The 23971-nt window shown below is 39.1% G+C and overlaps 1 protein-coding gene across 10 annotated transcripts in view; it reads right to left on the bottom strand.

Moving 5' to 3' along the window:
• The window catches only part of LOC119882654 (alpha-2-macroglobulin-like), a 237305-nt gene that overhangs the window by 39776 nt on the left and 173558 nt on the right, over positions 1-23971 (bottom strand). For 2 of the 10 annotated variants that reach the window (XM_038692806.1, XM_038692804.1), the window contains exons 2-19: positions 23771-23951; positions 23507-23663; positions 20853-20905; positions 14693-14713; positions 5450-5615; positions 5286-5370; positions 5012-5162; positions 4322-4439; positions 4097-4206; positions 3845-4012; positions 3527-3754; positions 2029-2092; positions 1786-1931; positions 1528-1677; positions 1221-1370; positions 1033-1114; positions 724-913; positions 153-378 (exon numbers count right to left, since the gene is read on the bottom strand). The exons of 7 other annotated variants lie outside the window; for them this stretch is intronic. In XM_038692806.1, coding sequence (XP_038548734.1) covers positions 153-378; positions 724-913; positions 1033-1114; positions 1221-1370; positions 1528-1677; positions 1786-1931; positions 2029-2092; positions 3527-3754; positions 3845-4012; positions 4097-4206; positions 4322-4439; positions 5012-5162; positions 5286-5370; positions 5450-5615; positions 14693-14713; positions 20853-20905; positions 23507-23663; positions 23771-23951 — 2446 coding nt within the window. The remainder of the gene's footprint in view (positions 1-152; positions 379-723; positions 914-1032; positions 1115-1220; positions 1371-1527; positions 1678-1785; positions 1932-2028; positions 2093-3526; positions 3755-3844; positions 4013-4096; positions 4207-4321; positions 4440-5011; positions 5163-5285; positions 5371-5449; positions 5616-14692; positions 14714-20852; positions 20906-23506; positions 23664-23770; positions 23952-23971) is intronic. One more of the 10 variants, XM_038692805.1, reaches the window with a different exon arrangement.

The following is a 23971-nucleotide window of genomic DNA, read 5'->3' as shown; positions in this document are numbered from 1 at the left end:
CATCCAGGTCATAGTTATCCGACGAAGGTTAAAGTCAAGGGCAACTGGACTTGGTTGAAGATACTTGCCCTTGACTTTAACCTTCGTCGGATAAACATCAGCATGTTAGCCTGCTGCCATTATCTTCTAGGTCATGTAAAAGCATTGGTTACCATGATGCAGCTGGACAGGTAGTTGAAGGTGGTTGCCTTCAGCTCAAAGTGCTCCCCCCGGATGATGGAGTAAGGCAGGCTGAGCTCCAGGAAGAAGGGCTGGAAGACTGTGATATCTTTACGAGGAGCCAAGCCAAACCCCTGAGGGGACAAACAGAAAGCCTCCGTCTCCCAGGTGGTGATGGTGTCTGGGACAGTGAGGGACACATCCTTTGTTCCAGACTCTCTGAACCAGCAGATACACACAGACACATTCAGTGAGCTGGAAACATACTGACATAACTCAGATTAGACAAAGAAAAACAATGTGAGAAAATGTTTGGTGTTGCTAAACTCAATAATTTCCCATGCTGAATAAAGAATATAACCCTGAGCATATAAGCCGAAAATGCTTTTCCTATACACAATCCTTTTGAAAGAACCTAAACATTTTTCTTAAGCATGAAAAACATCCTAATCAGGTTATTGTTATTATTATTAAAAAATGTCTTGATGAACATGTAAACATGTTGACATGCACTAATTTACCCCCAATTTATGTCTATGAAAACTCTTTGTGACAGAAGCTCACCCAACTTCCACCAGGTCCCATATCCAGGTCTCAGGGAAGAAAGTGCGGACTGTCTCTATTGGTTGTGGAGAAGTAGGAGGAGGAGGAGGAGGAGGAGGAGGAGATGATCTGGCAGCACTAACGGGTCTTTTCATAAATTGTACTGCTCCTGAAGCACGGAGTCGAGGAAGCTTCTTGAAGCTATAACTTCCTTCAAAAAAAGAAACCAGAAAATATTCCATCAGAACCGGAGCATAGCAGTGACACAGTGAGCTGTTGAAATGCTGGTAAATATTCAGTGTCACTTGATTAAGCAAAAAAATAAGTCACCGTAACGGCTACGTTCCCATCCACTGTACTTGATGCATAAAGGCACTCTGATAAAGTTTGTTGTCATCTTCAGCCCTGCATTCTAGTTAATCCAACAACATACAGGCATCACTGAAAAGTTATGTAAATGTTTGAAAAACAAATACATGAATATATTCATTATATTGTAATTTTTTTGTAGGAAGCACCTGGAAAACTGAATGAGCATCATCTTCTCTCCCTTTGACCCTTCTGTGGTGTGCCATGTATATTCTAGTTCTCACATGGCGGCATCCATCAGGATCTTGCACCTCATGTGGAACAGAGGATGCTTCTCTGACAGGCAACAAGGCAAATATCTAAAAAAGAATGTATGATTGAAAGCTATAAAAGGTTGGTTGTTTTATGAAGATGTGACAGTTAGTGAACTCTTTGGATTGAAGGCTTACTCTTTCATCTTGAAATGTGGCTGTAAAGTGTATCTGTCAAAACAGTGCTTTTGATTCTAGCAGTTACCTTGTCTGCATTCAGAGTCTTCCCTGGTTCCTTGATGAGGACGCTCTGGTCGACAGCACTAACACCACACAGAGAGTCTGGCTGGGCCGTCACCTGCAGGATGGTTTCCTCTCCTGGGACAGCTGAGGGCGGAGAAAACTCCAGCGACACCTGACACATACAGAAAACACATCACACCATGTGGACTTCAGTGATATATGATGAGAATATATGATCTTGTCAACAGGACACAAATGTGTATTTTTATATCTCACTGACCTTGTGACTGAAGCATTTCTCGGTGGAGAAGTCAGCCCTGTGGGCGATCACAGTCTCACTGGGGAGGACGGCGTAAGCTACAACCTGGACCTGTGGTGCCATCTCTGCAGACACTGTCAACTTGAAGGACACCTCTCCCTCAGTCACTGAAACAACATACCAACTGTCATCATTCACATACCTCCATAGGTCAATAGAAATTTGCCATGCTAATTTAAAGAGTGATTTTAAGACGTCATCCACCTGATTTATCTTGCACTTCAACCTGCTTAACTCCTTGCATGATAATGGCTCCTCTGGATAAGACCTGGAGAATGTGAGAGACAGAATGAGTAATACAACAGAAAAACTTCCTTTAACAGCAGATTACAACACTGCTGCTATTCTGGTGTGTGGTTGTTTGTTTGGTTCTGCTGCATCAGATTTAATCCTTTTTTTAAAACTGTCCAACTCAGCCAATGTTTTAGGGGTACAATGCTAAATTGGTCTCTTAACTGAAAAAGCTTTACGCTTACCTGAGATGGTTGATCAAAGCAAGATGCGATGAAGTGCATAGAAAACAGACTTCGCAAATAATTCATGACATAAATTAAGCATGTAATTTAAACATTCAATGAAGCTTCCGCTCCACTGAAGAGATGAAAAATGGCAAGCTAGCACATCAGGTCTGTGTGGAGCTTTGAGGAGACTGTAAGACTGTAACCTTCCTCAAATCTATATGTGAAATAAACGCAAGTCATATTTCAATCATATTTTTACCACATGTTTTTCCATTTGAGAATGGCACTCTAAATCTAACAGGATACTTAGCGCTGCCAAGTCTTTTTGTTGATGTCCTCAACTCCTCATAATCAGATAAAAATAGTGGATTAATTAAGTTGATTAAATCATATTCTCTTTTGTTTCTGGAAATTAATATGTGCACATTTTGAAACTTTTGACAACCATTTTGCAGGGTGATAAGTAAAAGGCTGGTCACTGTCTTGTAGGGGAAAAGTGTACTTAATATTTACATCATATAACAATGGGTCCATAAAAACATCATCTATTCACAAAGTACTATCCTAATAATATTTTGTGCGTTTTATTTATTACTGAAACTTCTTAAAGTTATTTCTCTGCCATAAAGGCTGTTTTCCCAGTTTTCCAGTACTCTGCTTGCAGTGTAAACAATTAACCAGGGTTAACCCTATTGTTAGCTGGCAAAATTTGTGAGACAAGTACTTAACAGCTGTTGCTTGATATCTGGTAGCTTCACAAATAATGACATTTGATTCTTTCCCCAAATCAAATGACATCAGCTTTATGTTTGCAGGCCAACCAGTGTTTGGTTGTGCTCTAAAATATCACTATTACTCTACTAACATAGTCTAGTGGTTCTCCAATTTTTCTGTCATGCCCCCCTTCAGAAGGCAAAACAGTTAATGCCCCCCTACCCCAGCAAAAGTCGATTTCATTTTTATCATTCACTAACAATACAGACAATTGAAAAAAAAATCACGCTCAACATCTACGAATTCCCTGAAGGGGCTCTACTTCCCCCCTAGTCCATGCTAAAATGTTACCATATAGCATAAATACACGAAATCTGCTGGGTAATATGGAAGGTTTTGGTGTCCCCAGTGTCACTAGCTAAATGTCATTAAATGTGTTCCTTTAGACCAGGTGTCATTAATCTGATATAAAGGTAATTTTAAAAGCATCTTCCCTATGTCCATGTCTCTGGAAGAGAACCACTCACCAGATACATCACATCCACAGAGCCCTGGGTCTCTCGAACTACAGTGTATTTGATGGAGATGTCTTCTTCTCTGTCACAGAGAAGTAGCTGATCCTTCTTCTTCACCTCCAGGGAGCTGACTGTTTTAGAATCAGGAGAAGGAGGTTCGGGCACAGAAAATACATGCTCTCCAACCTCATAGTATGGCATTCTATTACCAACGTTGTCCAGCGTCGGTTTGTTGCCAACCTAGATTGCAGAAGAGAAACACCACAAATGAGCTCATTGTGATCAAATCTTGTCTTTCAGGTTGTCGTCTTAGTGCTACCTCTTACTTACACGGAGGCGGATGTTCCGTTTAAAGTTTGCGGTGCTGAATGAGAAGGTGGCAATCCCATCACTGTCAGTTGTGAGGTTCTGTACCAGACGTGCTGACCACCTTTCACCCTCAAACAGGTACACTGGCATGTCAGGAATGGGTGTATTATTGTAGTGAACTGCTTTAACCTGTTAGAACACAAAGTTGTATCATGGTTTCATTTGCACTGTGAATAGAATCAGACTGAAGAAGTGGAGACCACATGTACTTACTTTTCCCTCCACATTTGATCCTTGGTCATAAATCTTGGGTGTGTCAATGAAGGACAGCTTTCCAACAACATATGAAATCCCTATTCTCTTCTCCTGTTGGTGTGAAATACCTGTACAAGAAAGCTCCATTTTACAACAATGTGTATGCCATACTGTTTAAACACATGACATTTAGATATTTCTTCTTCTATTAAAAATATAAATTTTATAAAATATTATACTTGCCTATGCCCTCCTCTTCCACCTTGGCACTGAGGTCCAGTACATCTTGCAGCACCTTTCGGTCAAGTTTTGTGAAAGCTGACATCGTAAAGGTAAAAGTGGCACAGCCTCTCTTGTCTGTCTAGAAAGTTAAATAAAATAAGATAAAATTAAATGAAAATTGTGAATGGAGGGACATATTAACATTTTCCTTCCCACTATTTCATATCCTTATTCAGTCAAAAGGTTGCTTTTACAGAGGGGGCGTGTTCCTCTATCAATGTCTTCCCTAATTTGGAGGAGAATAACAATAACATTGAGCTGTGGCAAAAGGTGTGGGTAAATTAAGTACTCACCTTATTCAGGTCTTATTCTGGTCACTTTTAAATTCTTATATTTGTTCAGCTTTTTCATATCTTGGTTTTTCAGTATTCGAAGTTCAAGCACCAAAATTACGGAAATACATTTCAACAAATAATGTTCATCATTGGCTAAATCTTTGGCTTTACTGCTGCATGTTTCAATGGTATCCTATGTTTTTCTGCATGCAAGCCTTTGGGGAAAAAAATAGCCATAACATGCGGAAACTAATCATTGTCACTAGGCAAGACCAGTTGTTACCCAGCATACATCCATTCTGTATGGGCGTATGTAAGGTCTACCTTTATTTGCACCTTGTTTCAGCACAAAGAGGAGTCACCACAGCAACTGTACCTGCTTTGTCTCCTTGTAGCATGGGGCAGTTATGTCAGGGACTCTTTCTGGATGCTCAGGGGTGCGTACACTGGCACGATAAATATTCTGATTCAGAGGTCGGCACACCTGAACTTGAACACTGCCTGACACAGGCTGTCCGTATGTATACCTGATTAGAGGGACATTGACAGGAAAAATAAATGTTTGTGTGTGTTGTTGAAAAGGAGTCATTCCCTCACCAAACTGAACCTATTATTTAATGAGTGTAATGAGTGAAAGGGCTTTTACTTACTTTGCACATACTTCAGCTTTGATTTCTTCCTGCTCAATACTTACTTCATCAGACATATTTATTTTTACATCAAATTTTGGCAAAACTGGGGACAAAACATGACTGTTAGCATTCTTGCTTCATTATAAATGTATTGAAATGGAAGGTTAAAAAAAATTATTTACCATATTTCTCCACCTTGAAGCTGTGATGTAGTTTATTTTCACCAATTGACACAATGACTTGGTAGATTCCTTCACGGGCCTCAGAGTTCAGGGAGTAAGAAAGCTGTAGTATTTTACCGTTTGACGTTTCATTCAGCCACTGCCCAATCCTGTTGTTGTTAGGATCCTATGCAATAAGGCAAATGGGAAGAACATGTATTTATGACAAAAACAGGATACTAATGTGAATACCATTGCAGCTTATTGTTCATTTTTCTCCTTCAACAAGATGGCAGATGAAACTGGGCCATTCATTTGGATAATGTAATATTGTTGACTCTCAGTGTGAAAAACATCATGTTTACTTAAAGCTAGGGTTAAAGATTTTGGGAAAAAACGTAATTTTCGCTTTTTCTGCCAGATTACAATTACGATTCGATTTTCTTTTTTTTTTTTTAAGTTCAATATTCACTGCTCGTCTATTTTTGACGGAAGCAGTGTCAAGCAGCACAAAGCAGATGAACCGGGCAAGAAGTCAGACACAGAATGGCATAGAGAATAAGGTCGAATTTCAAAAGAAAACATCCTGTGCATACTCCTGATAAACAAAAAAGAAACAATTTAACTACATAGCCTAGCTTATCATGATAGAAGCACAAAAACTAAGCACAACCGAACAAATTAACAGAATCTGAACAAGTCAGCAATTTCAGGCAGGCAAAATGCTCTTATTCTGAAATGATCCATGTGGGATATGTAGCCTGCACAGAGCTGAACGGAACGGGCACACAGAGAGCTGTTATCTGTACTTGAAGCACACAAGGGCAGCTAAATGCTCCAAGTATATCCAGCTGCAGCCCGCAGACCTGCTGGTAGTTGACGGAAGTTGAACTTCCAAATATGGTTTGTCTCAGAAGACACTACACACAAAACGTGATGACGTTAATCTCGGCTCACATACTCAATAGATCCTAATGTTAACCGTTTTATTCTTTAGAGGCCAACAACAGAACTTTAAATACACTTCTGAGAAGTTTTGAGGCGAGAAATCAACTTTGTAGTTGTCGAATATCGGCAGTCTGACGAAAATGTGTTCAAACGTTTTCGGAGTTGACAAGTGCCAACCATGGTGCCGGCAGGTGTCAAGAGGACCCCTCTCTCCTCCTCCATCACTCCTTCCACTGCCATCAGGCAGACAATATAAAGTTCTACTGGCCTGGTAAAACATTTACAAGAACTCTTTCATACAGCAGGGCTTGACAAAACAGTGGCCCGATGGCCCGGGGCCAGTAAAAAGTAACGTCGGGCAGTTGAACTTGCAACTCGTAAAAACATTAGTAGTTAAAAAGAAAATAGAAAAATAACATCCTGCAGTTGTTTTGTAGCTCATGTCGCTACCATGGCGTCCTGTCACACAGGATAGAGGCGACTTATAACCGCTGCTCTGTGTACATTTTTTTATTAAATGGCTGTCAGCAGGAGAGAGCACGCCATGTTTGACTCTGTTAGTTTGTTTTGTTTTAAAGGTAAATTGTTTTGTTGACTATTACCTTTTTATTTATTTATTTTTTCTCAAGTATCTTTATTGGGTTGACAATGTACAGCATAGTAAATACAGCTGAAAGTATGACTTGTCACCCAGTTTAACATTATTAAGACATACAGGAACATAGTGAACAAATCAATTCCCCACTTCCAAACTTAAGAACCATGTTCGCATACGGACAAAACATGTGAATGAGGGAATGAGAAAAAAAAAAAGTACAAAATATGTAAACAAAGTAAATAAATAAATGAATAAATAAAATAAAGTCAAATAATGAAAAGGAATCTGCCTGCTCTGTAACCCGACTGACTATGTAAAATCTTCCAGAGAAGAAATAGAATTTACAAAGGAAAGAAAAGGACCTCACATGTTATTAAAGTTATCAGAGCAGTCCCTAATACTATATTTAATTTTCTCAAGGTATAAAAATGACATTAAGTTGCTAAGCCAGGAGTCAGAGGGTGGAGGTTTACGATCCTTCCATTGAAGCAAAATGCGCCTATGAGCTACAAGGGATGCAGAAGCTATAATATTTGTCTCCCTAAGAGTAAAGCTGTTAAAATCTCCAGGAACACCAAAAATAGACATCAAAGGGTCAGAGATCATCGGACTATTGAGGGCCTTTGATAATTTATCATAGAAAGAGGCCCAGAAAGAAGCCAGTTTGGGGCAGGAAGAAAACATGTGTATGATTGGCCGGTGATAGAGAGCATCTGTCACACATATCGCCCGTGTTGTATAGCTTGTTAAGTTTAGCTTTGGACAGGTGTGTCCTGTGTAAAACCTTAAACTGAATCAGTGTCAGTCTAGCGCAAGATGAAGTAGAGTTAACCCTGTTGAGGGACACCCACCACTATTCATCTGAGAATACAGTGCCAAGCTCTTTTTTTCCCAAGTAGTCCTAGTTGCTGAGGTAGATAATAAAAATGATGTGATTAACTTCACCGTGCCAGAAATGACTCTACTGGCTGTAGGAAATGACAAAATTATATCAATGAGAGATTCAGGTGGTTGATGGGAAAAGTTGGGGAAGTTACAGCGAACAAAGTCTTGTATTTGAAAATATCTGAATAAATGGGATTGTGGCAGGCCAAATCTAGTTTTAAGATATTCAAAAGAGGTAAAAACCTTTTCAGAAAAAAGCTGTTTGAGATGAACAAGGCCTTTCTTTTTCCACAAGGAGAAAACTGGATCAAGTTTGAAAGGTAGTGCTTGGTTCGGGATCTGCTTCGCAGCATTGTTCACAGGGAAGCATTCGCTCTTATATATATATATATATTTAACTTGAAGCCTGAAAAGGAGTCGAATTTCTGTAAAGTATTGAGAATCTTATTAATGATGGTAGTGGGGTACTCTGTGCTCCACCCCGTTTCTGTATATGCCAGTGAAAAGCGGTGAGTTTCTAAGAGCAGTGGAGAGTGGCTCGATCGCAATGGCAAATGGCATAGGTGATACGGGGCAGCCATGACGACAGCCACATGTTAGGGGGAAAAACTTAGACTGAATATTGTTAGTGGTCACGCTAGCAGTAGGGGCCCTGTATAATAGTTGAATCCATGAGACATATCTTTGACCGAAACCAAATCTGTTGAGGACTGAGAATAGATAGCCCCAAGGCCTTCTTAGCGTCCATAGAGATTACCATTTCAGTGTCTTGTGTGTCAGACTTAGACAGAAGTATATTGAGTAGGTGACGGATATTTGAGGATAATTGTTTGCCCTGTTTGGTCACTAGAAATAATGCCTGGAAGGCAGGGGTCGAGATGGCAAGCACTGATCTTGGCTAATAACTTTATATCGAAGTTAAGCAGGCTGACAGGCCTCTAGCTGCTTTCATTCTACCGGTTCTTTATTTTTCTTTGGGATGAGTAAAGTTGATACTTGAGTTGAAGATAAAGGAAGGGAGCCACGTGCCAAGGAGTCGTTGAACATATCTAACAACAAGGGAAAAATTTCTTTAAAAAATCAGCTGGGAAGCCATCTGGACCTTGCCGATTTGCATCAGTTTGAGACCACGTCCAGATTGGATGTGGTTGCTTCATCAATTGTGGGGTATTCTAAGTTGTCTAGGAATTCGTTCATTGGAGAATTATCAGATGGGGCTTCAGATTTGTATAAGTTGGAGCAGTATAGGGCAAAAACATTATTTATCTCAGTTAGATCTGTAACTACGGAGCTAGGGGTCCTGCGAACTAGAGTGATGAGTCGAGAGGCAGATTGGTGCTTTAATTGCAATGCTAACAGCCGGTTGGTTTAATCGCCATACTCGTAATACGTACTCTTTGTGCGCCTTAAAAGGAAATCTGCCTCAATTGTAGAGATGAGGTCAAACTCAGTCTGGAATTTGAGTCTCTCCATCTGAAGAGTGGGATTAGGAGATAAGATCAGTTTGTCTCTGCCTTTCCTGATTGCGTATCATTGCACTGTAAAATATAATCTCTCCACCTATTACTGCTTTAAAAGTTTCCCATAAAAGGGAAGGGGAAGTTGAATCGGATTTGTTATTTTGGATAAAGAGTGAAATCTTCTCAGATATAAACTCGCAAAACCTATTAAAGGATAATAATCCTGTGTTTAATCTCCGGTTTGGGTGCTTTTCACATCTAGGGAGGAATTCCAAGTCTAACAGAAGAGGGGTGTGATCTGAGATAACAAGTGCAGAGTATTCGCATGATTTCACTAAAGGTAGAAGTATTTTATCTAGAAAACAATAATCAATACAAGAGTATGTCTTGTGAACGTGGGAATAGAATGAAAACTCTTTTGTTGTTGGATGTCGGGAACACCACACATCCACACACCCGAGTTGGACTCTAGCCATATTGGACCGGGTTACGTTTTTCGGGTTTGACTTATCAAGAGCAGGGTCAGACACTAAGTTTAGGTCCCCCCCAAAAATTAAGTGGTGTGAATTCAGGGATGGAATTAATGAGAATAACGAAGTCATAAAATTAGGGCAGACCCAGCTTGACGCCACAGTGTCGGCGATCTTCTGCAGAGATGCTTGGATAGGAACCAGGGCGCTGTTCAAGGAGTCAGTAAGTTCGCCTGTTACTCCTTTGCGAAGCTTCTCAAGTTCACCGACTAGCATGGCAAGTGTTAGTGGCTGGGCGCTAGCTTCATCTGTTCTGGTAACGTTTGCTGTCTTTTTAGCATCCTTATCCTTATCCTTACCGCGAGATTTGCTCATCTCCGATAGAGTTGCAGTGTGACTTCTTATGGTTCGAAAAACTAAGAAACAATGACAAGAGTTCTGAGTGAAGAAAAAGCGACCGTATCCAGGAGCAAACCGATCACTCCACCACCACGACCGGTACCTTTTTATTTTTTATAATTTTAACAGTGATTACATTTTAGTTTTTTGGAACACTTTTGGAAGGAGGGACAGTAAAAATTGTCTTTGGACCAGTAAGTTTCAAACCCACTGGCCCGGTGGAGGCAGTTGCAAAAAAGTTTAACGTTGAGCCCTGTACCATCTGCAATAATCAACAAAAAATAGTGTACGCTACACTGCAGAGGCACAACCTGAAGGAGTAACTAGTATAAATTAGTGTTAGTATAATGTTATACCATTAAATAAAAAGTATACTGGTAATATACAATATGCAATAATGCATTACTGTGATAATTAATTTTGGCCAGTGGCCATGCTGTCCTGACCTCTATCTTTAGCGCCCCTAGTCGCAGTAACCAGACCACAGAATTGGGCTACAACCCACTCTCCAGTGAAGTCAAGACAGTACTAGCAGATCTGATCACATCACTATAACCAATCTTGCTTCAGACTGATGTTGGCACCACAATAAAAAAATGTATTACAAAAATATATTTAATTTTAATTTATGTCTGCATTTAATTATTTATTCCTTTATACATTATTCATTTTTCATCCCTCATACACTGCTAGCGCAATAGGGTGGCTAAAACTGGTCACGTTAAGTTACGTTTTTCTCCTCTGCCCCACAGCACATGATACCTGGCTTCTTTACGGTCAATTGACACTTATCTCCGTAAACAAGGTAGAATATTCCAGGTTTAACGACACAGCTCACTCCTGACATGTGTGACTCAGCTTTGCGTATTAAAGGAAAAAACTCTCTGCTAAACTCTGATTGGAGAGTGTGATCACTCCACAATGAATATGGCCTGAAATCACTGATCTCAGAGCTGTTCTATTCCAAATGTCACCTGAAACTTTACAAACCTTTCAAAATAATCACAATCACCAACAACTGCTGTTTTGTCTATGATTAACCCATTATTTATTTTCTTTATGGAAAATATCAGTTACTTATTTTTAAGCGGGTGGTAACATGGGTTACAATATGCCCATACATAAATTCATATGTAAATATGAATACTTCTACTTCCTGCTACTGTAGAGAGCAGTCGTGCTTTTCCTACTCTCCCCTCTTATCTTGGCTTGCTCCTATTTTCTGTCTACTTTTGGTCGTGTGGAAAATTTTCTCTTTTGACCACCTGCCTGCTGTTCTCCTGAAACCATCAAAATGGAATTAATCAACTGGTCACTCAGCGCTATTTTTTTCACCCAGAGACGTGCTTCACCGGGTGAGCCGAACTGTCCCAGTGGAACATTTGCCGCAGGCTACGCTCGCAACTCGTGGGAGACCTGGCAAGCGGTTTGCTTGGATGTTTTATCTGCGGAGGACATTGAAGATTTATGAATAATTGGAATTTTGTTAGTGGGCTTCCTGATTATCGGGCTTGGAATCTCCCTAATATATCGTAAAATTGGTAAGACAGCCGCCAGCAAATTTACCCAAAAGCTTTCTGGGGAACTTAAAGAGTGCTTAAATGGGGTGAACGAAAAGCTGAAGGTTTTACATCAAAGGGCTGATCAGAACGGTGAACTGTTTAGTAACATCTCAGACCGGTCTGTGGAAGTGCAGAGGAGGATTGACACCATCGGGGCGCAGTCTGGTGAGCTGCTGAGAGTAACCACTGGTCTGACAATGAAATTAAAAGAAATGTCGAAATCACTACATGAACTGGATGCACGTATGACGCTGAGGATGAGAGCAATTGAAGGACACTGATCCGGATAAATGTTACCGAATCAGCCTAAATTGGTGCCCCTTCACTCCCCCTCCCCTCCTCCACCCGTGCGGGAAGACAACTTGCAGCTGGCCTTCCTATCTTCTCCTGCGCACTGGTTTATCTCTCTTCAAGGACAAGGCCAATGAACTGAACTTTTCTTTTTAACAACATAGTCGGTCTGAAGCCTCATATTTCACAAACACAGACTCATTATCTTACTCACACCATACCCCCCCCCCCCCCCCTTGAACTGACTGCCTCGAAACTGCCCTCTTTAATTCTCTTCCTTACAAGTCACCTCAAAAAATCCCATCATGTGACCGCATGTAATGTGTGTTGTCTTGTGTACTATTATGTATTGTATGTTGTTATGTAATATATACTATGTTGCTGTCTGCATTAATTCTTTTCTGGGAAGCGAGTGCCGGCGCTGAATATAGCTGCAGCCCGGAGGCTTGCTCCAATTTCTTGCAATTTCCCAACTGTGGGACAAATAAAGGTTTCATTCATTCATTCATTCATTCAAATAATTTCAGTATATAATAAATGCTTTAGCCTCCTATTTGTGCACCTGTCTCTGTCTGTGCAGGATCCTGCCTCACCTGCTACAGCAACCTTCTCCCAAGTCGTTGGTTAATTAGGCACATTTAGCTGCCTCTTGTGCCACCATTTTATCTTTTTAATTCTTATTTTTTCTGCACCACTTTCTTTTTCCTCTTTCTCTCTTTTCCCCACATTGTCTCTGTTGTGCTTGTCACACAACCCAGCCCTGAGTTCACCCCCGACAAAACGTTGGGAGATTGAAATCACCCCAGATGGAAAATAAACTACTTTGATCGGCGCCATTGAGCCAATCAGATTTGAGGAAAAACAAGGATCAGTCCAAGTTGGGAGCATATGCCGTGTTCCAGAGGTTGAATTCTCCAACTTCCAACCTCAAAGTGTTTCAGGTGCATGGTGGTGCATAACGCCGAAAGTGAACAAAAACCATGGCTGCATTAGCAGAAGTAGCTTTTACCCGGAGCTTGTCTGGTTGGAGGTTGGTAGCCTGTTGGTAGCCTGTGGCCGCATCATTACCATATATATATATATTATATACATATATATGTGGTAATTTGCCGCACTAGATTATGTGTGCCATGAATCAGCATTACTGGACATTGACAGCTGATATTACATTGTCTGTCTTCAAAGGACAACACAAAAACATATTGTTCACTGATATCATTTATTTTTCTTCCATAGTCACAGTGTGGATCAATGTCCCTCCTGGTGCCAGACAGCTGCAGCAACCTGGATTGCATCCTCAGTGTGCTGGACGTCTGTATCTGATGGCGTGGACTGACATCCAGCACACTGACCTTCTGCCCTTACGTTTACTTTTACATTTAGTTTTAAATGTTGTCCATATGTGTCTTTTTACGTACATTTAAAAAATATATAAAAATATGGTTCACAAGAAATTCTCTATATATTTGCACTAATTTTCTCTGAATTACTGACTGAAAATGTTAGATTTCAGATTCTATCTGTCAATTCCAAGGACAAGTTAATCTTCCAACACAGATAAAATATCAAACACTAAAGCTGAACTCTTGCTAAGTGACATCTGTCTAGTACAAGTTGAAAAGTGAAAATGCTCCCTAAAATGTTTCATGGTTTGCCTGAAATGTTGAAAAGTAATTATATAGTATACTTCTATGTGTGCCGCAGTAGTTTCACTTTTTACCTTATTCTTTAGGATAAAGAAGGAGTCTTACACTCAGAACCAGAGCCTGAATAGTTTTTGAAGAGTGCCTTGTTGGCTGCTCTGATTTAAGTCTAGTTTAAACACAGAAGAATTTGCACACATCCAAACCAAGCTGTGGATAAGAGGAAACAAAGAATGACCTGCATAGAGTTATAATGAATCCAACTAGGTTCTATCATTAATTGTGATGATGCAAACTCTGAGGTATCAGAGCTGATCAAATGCATCTGTGGTAAATAGGTGCATCTCTACAATGTAAGCCTCCTAATACCTGTGCCCTCAACACCTTCTACAGGGCTTCAAAACTATTCAGTGTGCAGATATTTCTTTGGTTTTCATAATAGATATAACTTCCCGAACGCTTTAATGGCAGTCCTCCCCTGGGTGGAGGCATACATTCAACTACTGGCTACATGCCTGTCAATATCTGCAACACGTTCCTGTTTTTAACAGGGAACACATACGGAAGCAAATAGCACGCTGCTCTTCCTTTCATGGAATCTTTAATTAATCTTTTTGAGTAATCCCGGTTTTTACAAAATGTACCAGTAATTTGATTACAGCTTTTTTTCTGTAATGTAATGGAATACAGTTACACTTTTTTTGGTATCCTAATTAGGCCTACGTAACGGTGTTACATGTAATCTGTTACTCCCCAAGCCTGCAATCATTGTTCACATTGATCAGTTTAAAATATCCTGCTACAGTACATACTGTATTAGTATTAGTAATATTACAAAGTACTAATAATAGTAATGGAGTTTTGAAGTGTGAAATCAGAATATCAAAAATTTATAGAGGCTATACACTAAAATGTTGACATCACAGAAAGATTAGGCTCTTGATGTGTGTAGGAGGTTAACATGCTAAATTTACATATGAAAAGCATGGTGTGTGGAAATTGTCTTACCGCAATTTCGATGATATTATACTGCAAACAAGGAGAGAGAGAGAGAGATTTGTTTAGCGACAAGTTGTTTTATATTGTTATTTTCACACAATGTCCTTGGTCCTGTACCACGAAACGAGTTCAACATACCTAGGATATCTTTTCACTATCTGGCTTCACTAACCCTAACAATCGCGCTAGTGATAAGTGGTCACACAAAGCTGGTTATCAACTCAGTATGTCAACCCAGGGTTTCCCAATCCAGACATGAGCGCGTTCACATAAAAGAAGCATGTTTTACAAAAGAAGAGCAAACTATAATATTAGACAAATAGACATAGTCTGAGTAGCACAGCTGCAGCTGACACATGTAGGAAAACAGAAAATAGCTGCTAGTGTGAATGTCTAAATGAACAGCCTATAAAATGAATGTGCTGATTTGATGTGTTCTTATGGCGTGTATTTTATTTTAGCCTTGTTCTTTCAGCTAGGCTATGTGTCATGTTTCTATATTAAAAGCCTCGAGCAATTAAAACTGTAAGTGGTCGTTCCAACTTACTTTCAAGAACTTCTCAAAACTTAAAAAATTTGGATTAATTTATTTAACGCACTCAACAGTGTTAACATTGTTTTAAATCAACTTCATCAAGTAACAAAACGAAAAATCCATTCATGCGATAAGGTTCTCAAATAGTGGTCGAAAGACTGAATCTCAACATTCAGGCTACTGAAAACTCCCCCACATTACTCCATAGAAAAGGTGGGCGCTACATTACCAGTCTCTATAATACAAGATACACTATATTGCCAAAGGTTTTGCTTCATTAACATACACATGAAGGTTAATGACATCCCATTCTTAATCCGTAGGGTTTAATATGGAGTGGAAAGGCTGTCCACAAGGTTTAGGTGTGTGTTCATGAGAAGTTTTTGGCATTATTCTAGAAGCACATTTGTGAGGTCAGGCACGAGACGAGAAGGCCTGCAGCAATGATTCGGAGGGGGGTGCTAAAACTTTTGGCAATATAGTGTAGCTACTAACTTAAAATAAAGACATTCATATTAAACTTACTTGTTACTTCAATAGGCCTACCAAACTATATGCTCATAATATTCAGCCTCACATAGGGAAAATGAAACCCATTTATTTAATGGCTGCGAAAGTATGTGTGTATGAAGGACAGATCCTGACATAATCACAAATATATACAGAAATAGATAAATGCTCAATAAATAAAAATACGATTAAATGCGCAAAAGAATAAGTAAATAAATAAATGTAGGCATTAATTAAATTATACAATGAGACAAATGTACAGTATATATCTCTTAATTAGATTCTTTATTTATACCTTTGTATAAATTACCTTATTTATTTATGATCTATTATAATCTTCAACTTTATTTATTAATTACATCTTTTTAAAATGTCTTTATTTATGTGTTTTAATATTTTTGTCTGTGTTGTTCTTCCTTTGCATTTACAATCCTATTTATTTCCCTAATGGTGTTTGTATGTATTATATGGTGTCTGCCCTTATTCTATTTCTCTATGCATTTCTGCCTCTTATGCAAATCAGGGGGGCTGTGTGTCAATTTAATAAATTGTGTTTTTTGTGGTGGTTGTATCGCGACCACTTAAGACTTGATAGCTTCTCTTCAGGTGAGATTCTCATACTGCAACAGAAAATGACTCTCTAACCCTGCCTGTCAACTCAGTCATTTCATTTAACTGCATTTACCATAAAGGGTCGAATTTGTGTAGCTGCTGCTGACTGACCATGTGCTTCCCACAAACAACAGCTCACTTTACCGCAGTTCTGTGTCCATGCATGCCGGAAACTGAAAACACTGAGTGTCAAAGCGTCCACACAAAAAAGAAAGAAGACATGGCTGGTATTATTGTCTTCAAATACAGTTGCTGAACACTTTAGTTCACTGAAAGAAGCAATCTCATGACTGTGTGGAGCGCGAGACTTGTTGTGTGCATGTAGAGTTGACCTCAGCTGTCTGACTGGACAACCAATAGGTGAGAAGTTGACCCCAAAGAAATATGGAAAACCCAAAGTGCCAAAACAATAAATAAATTAATAAAATAATGAATAAATAAATGTGGAAATATATGCAAGAAAGAATAAATTAATTAAAGAATAAATACATAAATTTGCTTTTGCTTTTGCCTTTTGCTTACGAGACCTATTGTCATTGCTTTTTCCTTACAAGACCTATTGCTTTTGCCTTTTCCTTATGAGCCCAACCTGTGTGGCCGTATCATTACCAGCTTAATGTTACACTTGAGGTAAGTTAACCTGAAACTATACAAATAACAGTTTATCTGTTATAGAGATTATACTACACAAGGTTAAAAATGCAACAATCTGAAGAAAATCAATGAACCTGAATTTAGATTTCCACATAGGCTAACTATAGTTACGAGTTGTTTATTTGGATGTCACTTGATTGAACGTTACTTGGCACAACGTTAATAAACTAGCTCTAGATTACATACGATGGCACATATTTAGCTTGCAAACCACTAGACATAACTGTTATTGTTAACTTTTATTGCCTAACAGCTTATTTTAAAGATTGTAATTCCTCACGAGCTATTCTTGACTCAAGTGTGCAATAGACAGCGCTGTGCAAGATTATTGTCTTGAATATGACTGTTGAGAGACAAAGGCACTTTCATATTTGTTATAACACATTTCTTTCAGTGGTCGGTTGTTGTGGAGGTCATGGCCCTCTATAAAGCCTCTACCATGTCTGCTACACACAGCTTAAACTGTTAAGTACTTGTCTTGGCTACTTGACATATGACAGCTGATTTTCCAATGTTGTTGGAGCAAGCGAGTGAGGAGATGCTGCACGAATATATGCTCCTCAATACAGCTCCTAAATCAAATATGATTTTAAATACGCCTAGTAAAAGAATTAGATAATCAATATGTGACAAAGCAGTCTCTTGTGACTTTTTAACTAATATCATATTCATAACAGCAGCAAGGAGTGTGGTTTTGACAAAACATATAGCCTAGGCCCAGCGTTTCATAACACCACCGGCTGAAATAAAAAAATAAAGCAAGTAAATCCCGACTTTTGAACTACTGTTTTTCTCCACATGTAGCCTGTTTATAAGAGCAATACTCTTACAAAATTTTTGGTTAATGCCACTCTCTCCCGATGAGTCCAAGCATCAGTGAAAGTTGCAGCCCGAGTTTCTTTCTGTAAGTTTCATGTTGCTGTGCTTCTTTAGCAGATGCTTCAGTAAATCAGATGGAGAAATGTTCACGGTTGAAAGCTTTTTGCTGGTTTCAGAGTTTACACCAGACGACAATGTTCTTTGCATCATAGACTGTGACACAATAATGGCAGTAGCTATTTACAGCTGTGGACAGAATGCCTTTCTCACTCGTTCTACTTTCTTCCTTTAGTTTTTGGCTATCAGCGGACATGAACAACAAAGTCCGGTCCCGCTGAGTTTCCGCACATTCGTGGATTCACATCAAGGATGGTGCGTTCACTTACGAGTAACACAGCATTACTTGCATTAGTAACTGTAATAATATTACTTTTTTAGAAAAGTAATTAGTTACACTACTAGTTACTGGGAAAAGTAAGTCAATTATTACAGTAACTTGATTACTAACGTTACTTGATGCAGGTACATCTTTATAACAGCAGGTGGCATAGTTGTCCCATTTTGAAGGATTTAACCTGAATTTATTTAACTTTGTTACACAATACACTATTCACTCAAATGTATAATGTTAATCTTTGCTGCTCTTTAGTCAAATATGCAATAATAGGGCAATGTGCAATAATCTATGCCAGTGTTATTGAACTGGTACACAGTGTTTCCTCACACATAGACTTTACTTCGGCGGGCCGCCCAGGTTAACGGTGACCCATTTTAGCATTTTGCAGAGAAACACAGAGAAAGTTACAACAACTCTATTGTTATCTATTACATAACAGACGGTAGATATACACTGAACAAAAATTATAAACGCAACACTTTTGTTTTTGCCCCCATTTATCATGACCTGAACTAAATAATCTAAGACTTTCTCTATGTACACAAAAGGCCTATTACTCTCACATATTGTTCACAAATCTGTCAAAATCTGTGTTAGTGAGCACTTTTCCTTTGCCGAGATTATCCATCCACCTCACAGGTGTGGCATTTCAAGATACTAATCAAACAACATGGGTATTGCACAGGTGTGCCTTAGGCTAGTGTTGTAGTACTCGAGACCGGTCTTAAGACTACATATTGATGGTCTTGGTCTCGTCTCGGTCTCAACTGCATTTGTATTCGGTCTTGTCTCGGTCTTGGACATTGAGAACTCTGGATTTTATTTCAAGACCAGTCAAGACCATAACTTTGGGAATATCAATAAATTACTTTTGCATTGTCTGATTTGTAAATATCCTAACTTTGATTGGAAGTAAAACATATTGCTTCAAATGCAACTAACCTTAATTAATGTATGTCACCCCTCCCTGCAATGCTTTAGTTGATTTCAGCTCTTAGTGTTTGTATGTGGATGTTTTATTGGGAATGTGGATCTTTCAGATCAATTTGTGAAATGATCTCGTTCCACAACCAGACTGCAGAGCAGCCCTTTCCCCCAAGTTATCAGACTCTTGAGCTCAAATTGATCCTCAGCATTGCTCCATTGAATATAGTTTATTTCTGTTTACCATTTTTACAATTGCTTTTATATGTATCCTGTCTTTCACTACATAACCTGTTATACTGTGACAAAATAAATCTACCTACCTACTTAACGTTACCTTCAACTCACCATCAACTCTGATTACTTTTGTCCCAAAGTTTTATCACATTAAATTCAATAATATGTTTTGATTTCTGTGCACAACTCTCAAAAACTGTCTTTACCATGTATTACATTACACTACTGTTTTTTGAGCATCGTTAGCACAGCTTGTCTCGCTTGAAGCTGGCTAATTAGCTAGTTAAATGGCTAACGACCTGATGTATTGTACCGATACTTGCTAATTATTGCTAAAAACACATGAATAAAATACTACAATTTCACTTACCAACTGGAGCACATGCTTCTTGGAAGGTCTGTTAGTACAGTTAACCGTACAGTAAGACAACATTCGTCTGGTATTTGCATGAAAAAATCTCCAAAAGGCACAACAGGGTGCCGATACCAAGTTCCGTGACTGAAATTAGCAGAGTGAGGCTGCCTTGAAACGTTGAACACTTGAAACACTTCTATGAGAGATTAGTTGGACTTAATGGGTGGACCAAAACACATTGACAGGTTGGGCTCGGAAAGAAAAGGCAAAAGCAATAGGTCTCAAAAGGGAAACGCAATGACAATAGGTCTCGTAAGGGAAAGGCAAAAGTAAATTTATGTATTTATTTATTCTTTAATTCATTCATTCTTACAAATATTTCCACATTTATTTATTTATTATTTTATTCATTCATTAATTTTTACATTTCCACATTTATTTACTTATTATTTTATTCATTTATTGATTGTTCTGGCACTTTGGGTTTCCCATACTGACACAGCCCCGCTCATTTGCATAATGAGGCAGAAATGCATAGAGAAATAGAAAACATGGCATAAATAGATACATTTAAAAAAGAAGTAATTAATAAATAAAGTTGAAGATTATAATCGACAATAAATAAGGTAATTAATACAAAGGAATAAATAAAGAAGCTAATTAAAAGAGATATATACATTTATTACTCATTGTATAATTTAATTAATGCCTACATTTATTTATTTACTATGTTTTTGTGCATTTAATTGTATGTTTATTTATTTAGCATATATTTATTTCTGTATTTATTTCCGATTACATCCTCTATGTGTGTGAAACGGACTTGGGAGGAAAAAATATATATAAAGCACATTTCAAAGAAGTAAGTAGCCTTACTGTTACATCTTAAAAACCTACGACATGTAGTAGCCTACAAGCCTCGTGGTACAGGCCCCTGATGAGTGTGGGTTACACCTTTTTTCTTTATTTAAACATAATTAGCCCCAGGCCACTAAATCTGACAAACCATATTTTCATGAGATATTTTATCCACAGTTTGGATTGGCCCAATTACTTTATACTTTAGAATCGTCTTGGGACATCTTGAAATTAGATCTAAAAGAAAGGCCAGAGTTCAATCACTCACCAGCTGACTGCTAGGTCTCAACTTGGTGTCCAGTGTAACGACTCTGAAATGTACTGAGAGGAATACAAAGAGATTATACAAAGCTTTTACAGCTAATCTACACCAGTGTTAAACATCCTGACAGACTACTGAAACTAACATTCTGTCAACTCAGAAACTGCAGTGAATTAGATCATTTCATCATTACTATCAAATCTTAAAGTTAGATAAGGTCACAAAAATAGATAATTTACCATTGGTTTATACATTACTGCCTCTGTTGTCTGTCTTCCATTATTTAAGATTAAAACAATACAGTTTATTGTCACAGGACATCTACAGCCAATTCCAACATACTTAAACTAATACCACACAAACAGTTATGTGTTTTGATGTTATTGAACACACCATGTAAACATTCACAGTGCAGGGTAGTAAAAGTATTTGAACCCTTGGATTTGAGAATTGGTTGACCCTCCTTTGGCAGCAATCATTTCAACCAACCGACCTGTGGTTGCAGATCAGACCCGAGTAACAGTCAGGAGGAATTTTGGACCATTCCTCTTTACAAAACTGTTACCCTTTCTGGCTATGAGGCAGTGAAGCAGCTCCAAATCATGATTCCCCCTCCACCATACTACACAGTTGAAATGATGAAATCAATTTTTTCTCCAACATAGGGCTGTGTGTTCCTTCCAAACAACTCAACTTTTGTTTCATCTGTCACCAGAATGTTTCACCAGTAACGCTGTGGGACATCCAGGTGCTTTTGAAAACGTGCAGCAATGTTTTTTTGGACAGCAGTGGCTTCCTCCGTGGTGAACTCCATTGTTGTTTATTGTTTTATGTATCGTAGAGTCGTCAAAAGAGATGTTAACGTGTTGCAGCGATATCTGTAAGTCTTCAGCTAACCCTCTAGGATTCTTCTTAACCTCAGTGAGCATTCTGCGCAGTTCACATGCAGTCATCATGCAGGACTTCCATAAGCGGAGGTAGCATGGGGGTGGCCGACACAGGGCCCACACTGGTAGGGGCCCACTGCGCGGACTATGAAGTTTTGCTCAGCTGATTATAGTGGACATGAAGAAACAACATCGGTATGTGATAATACACTGTACTGGAAGAATTCAGCAGCTCTTATAAAAGGAAACAGTCCATTCACTCATGGTTTCAATGGTAAACCACCACATCAACGACAATTACCAACAAACACACTAGATTCTAAGGACACACGTTTTAATAAAAATAAATCATAAAGTAACATTTGTATTTCAAACAAATGGCAAACTTATTAGCACATTTTAACAAAACTCCCTTCACCCTCATGCATCATGGGAATCCTGAGGGAGGGGCGTAGGCTGCGTGTGCGCAGCGGTTTATTTACAGCGTCAACTTCCACTTGAAGCCTCTTTCTTCAACGAAGCGTGTAGCCTGTCCCACATTAATGACTTGTTTTTAATCGTCCTTTTTGTCTCATGTTTGTTAGCCATTGCTAACTCCTACTACATTCTTCAAAGCTCTTGTTTCTCATCTTAACGGGTGCATCTAGCAACTACCACAGGGAGCATTTCAGAATAAGAGCATTTTACCTGCTGGACTTTGCCGACATGTTTAGATTTTGTTTATGATTAAGTAATGATTTTTTTGTCTGATTTAACTGTGTTTATTGTTGATATATGAAGTCTTTAACGGACCAAATTCTCTGCCGTTTCTGTGTCTGACTTCCTGCCCTGTTCATGTGCGCTGTGCTGCTTGACGCTGGGATGCTTCCTAGACGCACTCAGTCTGCGGATGCACTGCAGCGCTTCTGGTGTATAAGCACAAACATTTAGTAGAAAGGCTGCTCCGGCAGCAGCGAAGCAGATGGACTCTGTGGACTTTCAGAGTGAGTCTGGGGTCATGTAAACTTGGTTAATATGTGTTTGTAGCAGGTGGGCCCACGATGAAGCTCCTGTCAGCTGTGCTGACAGTCTAGCTCCGCCCCCGAGGACGGCCACTCCTAGGGAGCATAGCAACAGTGCTGAACTTTCCCCATTTGTACACAGTCTGCTTACTGTGGACTGATGAACATCAAGGCTTTTAGAGATACTTTTGTAACAATTCTTTATCTTAGGGAGCTCTTTTGTTTGAGAGCTCTTTTAAATTAGGCATGGTTCACATCAGGCAATGTTTTATGAGAATAGCAAAATTAAAATAGGTGTGTTTTTTTATAGAGCAGGGCAGCTCTACCCAACACCTCCAATCTTGTCTCATTGATTGAACTTCACTGTGGCTGACTCCTTACTCCAATTATCTTTTGGCGAAGTCATTAGCCTACGGGTTCACATATTTTTTCCACCCTGCACTGTGAATATTTACACGGTGTGTTCAATAAGAACATGAAAACCTATTACAATTGTTTGTGTGTGGATTTAGTTGAAGCAGACCTGGCTGGTTTCTGTGCTTTTAACCTGTGCTGCCTGTTGATGTTCTCAGACACACAATTCATTTCCACTAAATAGCCTCACCTACCTTAGTGTTATCCTGAAGATGTCTAGATACAAGATATTCTGACATTGTGGCACTGAGTTTTCTACCCAATGCTACCCAACATCTGCAATTGTTTGTAAAGGGGAGACCTGTCTTTGTATGGTACCATACTGTTACAACATAATAGATAATCAGCTCAAGGTTACCTGTTTGTCCAGGGAGGTAGATCGGTTTATCGGTTTGGACAAATGTCATTGGTTGATAGACTTTGATCATGACTTTCCTGACTTTTCTAGAGTAAAAATTGTCACCTTGTACCTTTACCTCCAGCTTCTTCACCACTTGATTCTGCACTAAAGGAACCTGCAAAGGAAAGATATTTTATTAAGGTTCTCCAACATAAGGAGAGTGCTTTCTTAATGAACAGATTTTCAAACTATGTTGTGGAATAGTCCATCTTGAGAGCTGACCTTAAATTGAGTGCAGGTATGAAACTTTTTACTGGATGTCTTCTTGAAAAGTGTTGTATTCTGCTCTTGGGGCATCAAAGTGACGGTCATGACCAGAGTCTCGTTGGGCTGCAGGAGACTCGCACAGAGTTTGGTCTCAGCTCCAGCTTCAAGAACTGCAGGAATGGCCACCATGTACTGCCTACAGACACAGACACATAT

The sequence above is a fragment of the Micropterus salmoides genome, unplaced genomic scaffold (assembly GCF_014851395.1).
Source record: "Micropterus salmoides isolate LMB-PRFRI ecotype aquatic unplaced genomic scaffold, ASM1485139v1 Ms_hic_scaffold_3, whole genome shotgun sequence".
Taxonomy (NCBI): Eukaryota; Metazoa; Chordata; class Actinopteri; order Centrarchiformes; family Centrarchidae; genus Micropterus; species Micropterus salmoides.
The sequence above is the reverse complement of the archived record's forward strand: the minus strand, read 5'-3'. Positions and strand labels throughout refer to the sequence as shown.